At 40.1% G+C, this 10,356-nt stretch overlaps 1 protein-coding gene across 1 annotated transcript in view; it reads left to right on the plus strand.

Moving 5' to 3' along the window:
* LOC110496257 (venom phosphodiesterase 1) overlaps positions 1 to 7,480 on the plus strand; it is a 38,461-nt gene extending 30,981 nt beyond the window's left edge. The window contains exons 20-25 of the mRNA XM_021572044.2: positions 4,366 to 4,520; positions 4,959 to 5,094; positions 5,428 to 5,505; positions 5,833 to 5,965; positions 6,161 to 6,314; positions 7,238 to 7,480. Of these exons, the coding sequence (XP_021427719.1) occupies positions 4,366 to 4,520; positions 4,959 to 5,094; positions 5,428 to 5,505; positions 5,833 to 5,965; positions 6,161 to 6,314; positions 7,238 to 7,411 (830 nt within the window). The 3' untranslated portion in view covers positions 7,412 to 7,480. The remainder of the gene's footprint in view (positions 1 to 4,365; positions 4,521 to 4,958; positions 5,095 to 5,427; positions 5,506 to 5,832; positions 5,966 to 6,160; positions 6,315 to 7,237) is intronic.
* Positions 7,481 to 10,356: the final 2,876 nt, after the last annotated feature.

Genomic DNA, 10,356 nt, shown 5'->3' on the forward strand with positions numbered 1-10,356 from the left:
GGTCCATTGATGGAATTGTACAGCCCTATCTCTGGCAGTCAGCTGGTACCGGGACAGGATTTCGGTTTTTAGTCGCCCATAGTCCGCAGCTTCGTGGGAATCCAGGTCAAAATATGCTTCCTGAGCCACCCCGGTCAAAAGAGGGGCTAATGCGCTCGCCCATTCTGTGGGCGGCCACTCTTCCAAGGTGGCCGTCCTTTCGAAGGTCATGAGGAAGGCCTCAATATCATCCTCCTTGGAGAGACGAGGCAAGATGGCGTGAGCAGCCGCTCTTGACTTAACTCTAGGTTCTTCTCGTCGGCTCAGCTGTTGTTGCAGGAGTTCTATGGTTGTCTGCTGTGCCGTGATCAATTGTTGTAGTAGGGCGTTATCCATCGTTCTTGAATGGTTCCTCCGGGTCTACTGGAAGAATCTCGATTTACTCACTTATCCTTGTGTCACTCGTCCACCTAATGCCCGCATTCTCCACCAATGTGAGCGGACCAACTAATTGGGCGTCACTCTAAAGCGGGAAGGTGGAATAAACGAGTCAGGAGTAAGTTTTCTTGATTGAACACAGTTCTCTATTGAGGGCATTGGGTCAACACAAACACTCCAACATAATCAATGAAAATCTTCCAAGGAAAAACATACATCTTCTTCTCCAGATGAAACAGGAACATAATAGGATTATCTTTAAACTACAACAAAAAGTCACGGGATTGTCACCGTCTTAGTGGTTCTTCCTGGATAGCTCCTCTCTCTCGGTGGCCATCTTCCAGAGATAGTTTTCCACCCTCTCTGCTGGTTCCATTCTCTCTCTTATAGGGGAAGGAGAGTATGTCATTAGTACTGTCAGCTGTGCTTAATTGCCTCTGGTTACCTTGCCTCCCATGCCTTGTTGGGCTACTATCCATGAGCCCAGCCTGCCCTCTGGTGGTCCTTCCACAGTACACATTCGGCTGGAGACAGCCCTGCCGTGCTGCATCAGATAATTTTAACGTCATAGCTGCATCAGCTCATTTTAACATCATAGATTTATCCGCTGGAAAACTGTGGAATAGATACCCGTGGTATACGGCTATCAGCCAATCAGCATTCAGGGCTCGAACCACCCAGTTTATAATTCCCTATATCAGCACTGGTAGAATTCAATTGTTATTGTTCAATCTTGCATGTTCAATGTTTGAGCTGCTTTTGAAATCAAAAGTAAAATTGAAAACATTATTGGCATGGCTGAATTTGAATTTCATAAATATCAAGCTTGGACTGAAGGTTTGGCACCGAGGTAAAGTTGGTTTTATATTCACACATTCGGACATTCAACAGACATTCAACAGATGTTCGCCAAAAATCATAATTTTTTTTACAAATCAATAACTATTTCACTGTTTGTCACATAAACATAAAACTAGGTATTATTTATCCTATAAATGTCTAGCATACTTTTACAACCTTTGTTTTGAGGAAAGATTTCAGTTTTGATTTTGTAGAAATAAAATCTATAAAATGCCATGGAAGAGTGCACTGCACATGTGATGGAAGAATGCACTGTGCATGTAGAGGGTTGCAATTCAATTGAATTGTGGATAGTTTAACCAAAATATGCCACAAGACCTATAATTGCCTTGTGTATCCCACGAAAAAGGTTCACTGCTAAAAGTTTACTTTTTTTGATGAATTTAAGCAAAATTCCTCAAATTCCCGGGCTCAACGTCCCATGGAACATTTCCGGAAGCATTCCGGCCCTTTGCAATCCGAGTTAATGCTCTAATGTTCTATTATCATTACTCTATTTTATTATTCTACTTTGAGAGATACTAGATACATACTATGACAGAAATTCACTATAATAGGTACACACATTGAATCAAGTGATGATTAAACTGATTTGGATTTCAAAGACTGACATTATTGTAATGTTTGATATTACAACATTGATGTGTGATACCTTTTTTATAAACGCATACGCTTTTTGCAAATGTATGCCTTTATTACTATATGATTTATATTTCCTGAATACTCAACGATGATTAACACCTCAGGTATGGGTGATTCTGTCAGGGTTGTGGCATGTCATTTATTTGAGATTTTATGTATTTCTATCATATCAAAACTGGAATTTCTACTCAAAGCAAAGGTTGTAAAAGTATAGACATTTATAGAATACATCATACCTAATTTGATGATTCTATCATAAATCAGTGAAAACATTTTTGATTTTATATAGTTTTAAACAGAATTTTATAGATTATTTTATATTTCTAACAAATGTGGACTTTTTCTTCAAAACAAAGGTTGTAAAAGTATGGATATAGAATAAATCATACATAGTTTGATGTTTCTGTGACAAACAGTGAATTAGTTATTGATTTATACCGCTTTAAATTGCATTTTATAGATTTGATGTATTTCTATGAAATCAAACCTGGAATTTCTTCTAAAAAAAAGTTGTAAAAGTATGCTAGACATTTATAGAATAAATCCTCTAGTTTGATGATTCTGTGACAAACTGTGAATTAGCTATAGATTTTTAAATGGCTTTTGGCGAATGTCTGTTGAATGTCTGTTGAATTACCGAACATGTGAAATTATAACCAACTTTATCTCGGTAGGTTAAGCTAGCTAAACTAGCAAGTCTGTTTGTTTGTTTACCAAGGCAACTACTGCAGCTATCTGGTAAACTTGATAGCAAGGGAGAACGAACATGGCGCACTATCTGCTCTTTGGAAAATAATACAACTCCGTGGAAGTTAAGTTCCACTCTGCTAGTGCGTCGTGGAACACACCTTCCACGTGTTTATTATTTGACATAGAATCCCTTGATGATTATCCTTTACAAATTACCAACAATAGCCTACTGCTCCTCCAAAACAAATAGTTCAAGTCAAACAAAATGAATGTGTTGATATGTACATCCTATATGCTGAATCTTTGCGGTCTTGTCCAATCCCCAAAAAATTGGGGGGGGAAAAACATTAAAGCTGCAATATGTAACTTTTGGGCCAACTTGACCTATTTCACATAGAATTTTGAGTTATAGTCCTGTCCTTCTCATTGAAAGCAAATCTAAGAAGCGTTCTATGTAAACTATTTCTAATCTTTGCATGCTTCTTGGCGTACCCATCCCGTTAGCGGGATCATTTTCGTCAACATCCGCTGAATTGCAGAGAGCCAAATTCAAATTACATTTCTAAAAATATTTAATTTTCATGAAATCACAAGTGCAATATAGCAAAACACAGCTTAGCTTGTAGTTAATCCACCTGGCGTGTCAGATTTCAAAAAAAGCTTTAAAGATAAAGCTAACCAAGCGTTTTATGTAAGGACAGCTCTCTCAGCAGAAAAAAACATTACAAATAGTTAGCAGCAAAGTAGATTGGTCACGAAAGTCAGAAAACCAATAAAATGAATCGCTTACCTTTGATGATCTTCGGATGTTTGCACTCACGAGACTCCCAATTACACAATAAATGTTCCTTTTGTGCCATAAAGATTATTTTTATATCCAAAATACTTCCATTTGGTTGGCGCATTTTGTTCAGAAATCCACAGGCTCGAGTGGTCACGACGGGGCAGACGAAAATTCCAAATAGTATCCGTAAAGTCCGTAGAAACATGTCATATGTTTTTTATAATCAATCCTCAGGTTGTTTTTACAATAAATAATCAATAATATTTCAACCGGACCGTAGCTTTTTCAATAGAAGAGAGAGAGAAAATGTCTGCTCCAAGCTGTTGCGCGTGCAAAGCTCTGCTGGCACCCAGCCATCCACTGACGCAATGTGATCGTTCTCGCTCATTTTTCAGAATTAAAGGCTGAAACTATGTCTAAAGACTGTTCACACCATGTGAAAGCAATAGGGAAATGAATCTGATTGATATCACTTTAAATGGAGGGAAGGCATGCAATGGAACAGGGAGCTTTCAAAATAAGAGGCACTTCCTAGTTGGATTTTCCTCAGGTTTTCACCTGCAATATCAGTTCTGTTATACTCACAGACAATATTTTTGACAGTTTTGGAAACTTTAGAGTGTTTTCTATCCTAATCCGACAATTATATGCATATTCTAGCTTCTGGGCCTGAGAAATAGGCAGTTTAATTTGGGTATGTTTTTCATCCAAACATCAAAATACTGCCCCCTACACTCAACAGGTTAAATTTTGTTTTTGCGTCTTTTACTTTAGGTTTTGTACACCAGCTTCAAACATACACTAATACGTATGGTTATGGGAAATTCACAGCTGGTTATATGGTACAATGATTGTTTTGTTACATAAATTGAAATTAGGCAAACTATTCAAATTTTTTCAATCAGGAAATGGCAGAGTGATTTCTGCATGGTACATCTTTATCTGACATCTGTTTGTCTACTCACTTTCAGTGAAAGCTGTTGAGCAGAAGCACATGTTGTTTGGAAGACCAATAATGCTGCAACCCAGCAATGACTACTGCTTACTGTATCATCAGGGCTTTGTCAACGCCTATAGCAAAAAATCCCTCATGCCAGTGTGGAACTCATACACTTTGGACAAACCTGTAAGAGTCATTTCATCTAAAGGCCATCATTTTTACAAATCAGTAACTGATCAAGTGTAATTTGTTAGACACATTAATTTGAACTTTCGGATAATTCTTACTTTGATATGTGAATGATATGTGAATGTCCACAAGTCTTCAAATGATCTATTCTTTTGTCAAACATGAGCTATGATGAGTTTAAACATTGCCTCTCAGAGATCATCCACTTTGATTAAATTCTATCTAAAGGAAGGTTGGAATGTAAATTGACATACAAAGTACAGGGGTCATCCTTGTCAAAATGCATTGGAGAAGATCCAAGGTCGCTTTTTTTGCTATTGTCTTCTCCAATGTTGTCCTTGCTTCCCTTGGATGTTTTCAAAAGGATGTGGAAAGTGGATGTGAGTAATGCAGGAAGGACCTTTGTAATTTCCTCCTCTTTGTCACCCTCTTTAGGAAAACATGGACCCTTTGCCAGCAGTCACACCAGACTGTCTGAGGGCTGATGTCCGCATCCCGGCAGATAAAAGTCCCAGATGTGGCCAGTATGCTCCAGCCAGGAACATTACCCACGGTTTCCTCTACCCTCCCAGTATGCGGGATGATTTTACATCTATACTTTCAAATACACTAATCTTAAGCAAACAGAATACATCTGAAACAACAAAAAAGTCTGACTCCCAACCCCTTAACTTTGTTTTTGTTTTTCTATGTAATTTAGTTAGCAGACACTCATAGCCAGAGAGATTTGCTGTAAGTGATGTAATAGTAGAATGTATGTCAAAAAGAAACTTTTGCTCATCTGGTCTCCCCCTCACTAAAATAATATTATACTTCTCCGCCCAGGCATCCAGCTGTCAAAATAATGAGGAGGTTACTTCAATAAGACTATCTTGTTGTTTGTGTTATTTCTTGTGACGCCCAGATCTCAACAAGACAGCAGAGGAGGAGTATGATGGCCTGTTGATGAGCAATGTTGTACCCATGTATCCTGAGTTTAAGAGTACGTACACTCTTCACAGTCTGAGACAGCTCCCTCTTGCTTCCTTCAAACTCATTTTTTCCTCTCTTGTTCACTCACTGTACACTAATTCAGCGTGTCTCTCTACTTCTCTCCCTTACTCACGTCTCCTACATGTTATATAATTAAACATTAATTTATTTTCATTTATTATTATTTAAATGTACTTTTTTTTTGTGATTCAATTTGTATTTAGTTTTCACACAACATAAAAGAACGCCAACAAACAAAACAGACACAGCAAACAGTCAACGTCATACAAGTAGCTTCAGCTCATGATAAATAGATGCACATTTCTTTATTTTATAGAGGTCTGGGATTACTTCCACACTACATTGCTGAAAAAATATGCCAGTCAATATAATGGCATTAATGTGGTGACAGGCCCGGCATTTGACTACAACTACGACGGACAGTTTGATTCTCAAGACCAGATAGAACAGTATGTGAGCTTTTCTTTATCATACAAAATGGTGTGTTATAACATGGAGCAGAGAGGAAGCAAAGTTTCTAAATCTCACAAAAGGCAATCATGAAACACGTAGTGTTGCAGAGCGCTATCAATGGGGCACACAGGATTGCAGCGATGCCAGACTCTTCAGTCTTAACCAGTGTTTTATTTCTTGTTTTCATTAAGGTTTGTAACAGGTACACAGATTCCAATCCCAACCCATTACTTTGCAGTTCTCACCAGCTGTAAGGACTCGCAACCAGTGAGCAGCTGTAACAGTGAGCTACAGACCGTTTCCTTCTTGATACCACACAAAGCGGACAACTCAGAGAACTGTAATGTAAGGCAACCATATCACCTCAAAGCACTGCACACTTTCTTTGTAAAAAACAACAACCAAAAAACAAGAAAAACTGGACAGGTCTAAGTACTTGAATTGCAAGTACAGAGTGTTTTGGAATGATGTACATTCTGTACTCTCTCCTACTACTGACAAACACGTAGTGAAATGCAAAACAATTGTGTTGTAAAGTTGAGAAAAAACCTATACTTTCATCTGTTTTGAAGACAGAGCAACCTTTTGCATGACCCTTTCCCAACACCTGGCAACTATCATGATGTTTTGGTGGGAAACCCCTGGTTCGCACCTTGATGTGGATTGTGTTTAACGTGGATTGTGTCTAACGTTAGCTAGCTAGCCTGCCTCTAGCATTATCAAATGATAATGTTACATAACCAGTAGTATCTAGACAATACACTTGTATAAGCTATGACCTAACCAATTTGTAATGAGGTAGCTAGCTAGCTAGGTAAGCTAACATTAGCTAAAAAGTTAGCTAGCATGCCTTGCTAGTTAACGTTAGCTAGCCTGCCTTGGAGATTGGCAAAAGGGGGCATGGTTTGTTGACATAATTGTAATCCAAACCCAACCTTCATTTACTCGTTGTGACGCACTGAAGTTCCAAACTCCATTTTAGATTAGACTGACTTTATGACCAAAATTATCCTATTTTCTCTTTCTCCTACCACTGACAAACACATAGGGAAGTTTTATAAAGTTGAGAAAACACCCAAACTGTCATCTGTTTTGAAGACAGTCAACTGTTGCATGCCTCTTTCCCAACACCTGGCAACTATCATGATGTTTTGGTTTGCGACTTGATCTCGTTGTTTTTGTCTGTACCTCTGTCTTGTTGTGTCAACACCTAAGTAGTGATAATTAGGGTCTGTGTCACTGATCCGCTTGTTTTTATACTTCCACAGAATGGTGACACGGCATCTCTATGGGTTGAAGACCACCTGTGGTTCCACCAATCACGTGTCAGAGATGTAGAGTGGCTCACAGGATTGGATTTCTATCAAGGCAGCACCAGGCCTATCCCGGAACTTCTAAAAGTAAAGACTCGCCCAACTGCTGCCATTCACAGAAGACCTTGAAATGAATGACCTTTTGAAATATACATGTATTGGTAGAGGTATTTGATAATTATAAAAACATACATTTTATTTAGTTTGTCTAGTGTGGGTATTTATCCACTTGTTAATAAATATTTCATGATTCAAATCAATGCAGGGAGGAATGCAAATGTCATGAAACATGTACAATGCTTCTGTAGGCCACAATCACCACACAAGTATTTTCCACCCTTAAATTCCTGTGCAGAGATTATCCCCTAATCTTCTGACTTCCACAGAAAGACCTGTTTAACAATTACAGGAAAACATATCAGCTAAATGACTTCGGAAAGTGCCTTCGGAATGTGTTCAGACCCCTTGACTTTTTCCACATTTTGTTATGTTACAGCCTTATTCTAAAATGGATTCAATAAAAAAAATCCTCATCAATCTACACACAATACCCCCTAATGACAAAGCGAAAACACGTTTTTAGAAATTTCCTAGAGCTGGCCGTCCGGCCAAACTGAGCAATCGGGGGAGAAGGGCCTTGGTCAGGGAGGTGACCAAGAACCCGATGGTCACTCTGAAAGAGCTCTAGAGTTCCTCTATGAAGATGGGAGAACCTTCCAGAGGGACAACCATCTCTCCAGCACTCCACCAATCAGGCCTTTATGGTAGAGTGGCCAGACGGAAGCCACTCCTCAGTAAAAGGCACATGACAGCCCGCTTGGAGTTTGCCAAAAGGCACCTAAAGACTCTCAGACCATGAGAAACAAGATTCTCTGGCCTGATGAAACCAAGATTGAACTCTTTGGCCTGAGTGCTAAATGTCATGTCTGGAGGAAACCTGGCACCATCCCTACGGTGAAGCATGGTGGCGGCAGCATCATGCTGTGGGTTGTTTTTCAGTGGCAGGGACTGGGAGACTAGTCAGGATCGAGGCAAAGATGAACAGAGCAAAGTACAGAGAAATCCTTGATGAAAACCTGCTCCAGAGGGCCTCATTTTGACAGCTGGATGCCTGTGCGGAGAAGTATAATATTATTTTAGTGAGGGGGAGACCAGATGAGCAACAGTTTATTTTTGACATACATTCTACTATTACACCACTTACAGCAAATCTCTCTGGCTATGAGTGTCTGCTAACTAAATTACATAGAAAAACAAAAACAAAGTTAAGGGGTTGGGAGTTAGACTTTTTTGTTGTTTCAGGACCTCAGACTGGGGACCTCACACCTTCCAACAGGACAACGACCATAAGCAAACAGCCAAGACAATGCAGAAGTGGCTTAGGGACAAGTCTCTGAATGTCCTTGAGTGACCCAGCCAGAGTCTGGACTTGAACCCGATCAAACATCTCTGGAGATACCCAAAAATAGCTGTGCAGCAACTCTCCCCATCCAACCTGACAGAGATTGAGAGAATCTGCAGAGAAGAAATGGGAGAATCTCCCCAAATACAGGTGTGCCAAGCTTGTAGCGTCATACCCAAGAAGACCCAAGGCTGTAATCGCTGCCAAAGGTGCTTCAACAAATAAAGGGTCTGAATACTTTTGTAAATGTGATATTTAAGTTTTTGAGTATTGTGTGTAGATTGATGAGGGAAAAAAAAACTATGTAATCAATTTTAGAATAAGGCTGTAACCTAACAAAAAGGGGTCTGAATACTTTCCGAAGGCACTGTATAATGTGGTATTTCCATCAGCCAAACCCTCACATGGGATTACTGTTATCTGCTGGCCTAGATACAGCAATTCTGTGGAAGACCATTTGACTTCTTATTTTTTTAACTTGCTGAACATGTTAATACAGCTTGTGCACGAAATCTAATAGTAAGGAAGTCTCAAGATTTTGTTCGCCTGAGGTAGTATCTCATGATAAGCTGTAAACCACACTATTTACCAAGAGAGTTTTCATCTATATTCTTCGTATCTGTCTATTTACCACCACAAACCGATGCTGGCACTAAGACCGCACTCAATGAGCTGTATACGGCCATAAGCAAACAGGAAAACGCTCATCCATAGACGGTGCTCCTAGTGACCGGGAACTTTAATGCAGGGAAACTTAAATCCGTTTTACATAATTTCTTCCAGCGTGTTAAATGTGCAACCAAAGGGAAAAACATCTACCAGCCTTACTCCACACACAGAGACGCGTACAAAGCTCTCCCTCGCCCTCCATTTGGCAAATCTGACCATAATTATATCCTCCTGATTCCTGCTTAAAAGCAGGAAGCACCAGTGACTCGGTCAATAAAGAAGTGGTCAGATGACAAAGATGCTAAGCTACAGGACTGTTTCGCTAGCACAGACTGGAATATGATCCGGGATTCCACCAATGGCATTGAGGAGTACACCACATCAGTCACTGGCTTCATCAATAAATGCATTGATGACTTCGTCCCCACAGTCAACATCCGCACTGAGCTAAAGGGTAGAGCTGCCACTTTCAAGGAGCGGGTCTCTAACCCTAAGAAATCCCGCTATGCACTCTGACAAACCACCAAATAGACAAAGCGTCAATACAGGACTACGACTGAATCGTACTACACTGCCTGACGCTCGTCAGATGTGGCAGGCCTAGCAAACTATTACAGACTACAAAGGGAAGCAAAGCCACGAGCTGCCCAGTGACACGAGCCTACCAGACGAGTTACTTCTATAATCGCTTCGAGAAAAGCAACACTGAAGTATGCATGAGAGCATCAGCTGTTCTGGACGTCTGTGTGATCACGCTCTCCGTAGCTGATGTGAGTAAGACCTTTAAACGGGTCAACATACACAAGGCCACAGGGCCAGACGAATTACCAGGATGTGTACTCCGAGCATGCACTGACCAAGTGGCAAGTGTCTTCACTGACATTTAACTTGTCCCTGACTGAGTCTCTAATACCAAAATGTTTCAAGCAGACCACCATAGTCCCTGTGCACAAGAACACTAAGGTAACCTGCCAAAATGACTACCGACCCGTCACACTCACAT

Source organism: Oncorhynchus mykiss, chromosome 18 (genome assembly GCF_013265735.2).
Source record: "Oncorhynchus mykiss isolate Arlee chromosome 18, USDA_OmykA_1.1, whole genome shotgun sequence".
Classification (NCBI taxonomy): Eukaryota; Metazoa; Chordata; class Actinopteri; order Salmoniformes; family Salmonidae; genus Oncorhynchus; species Oncorhynchus mykiss.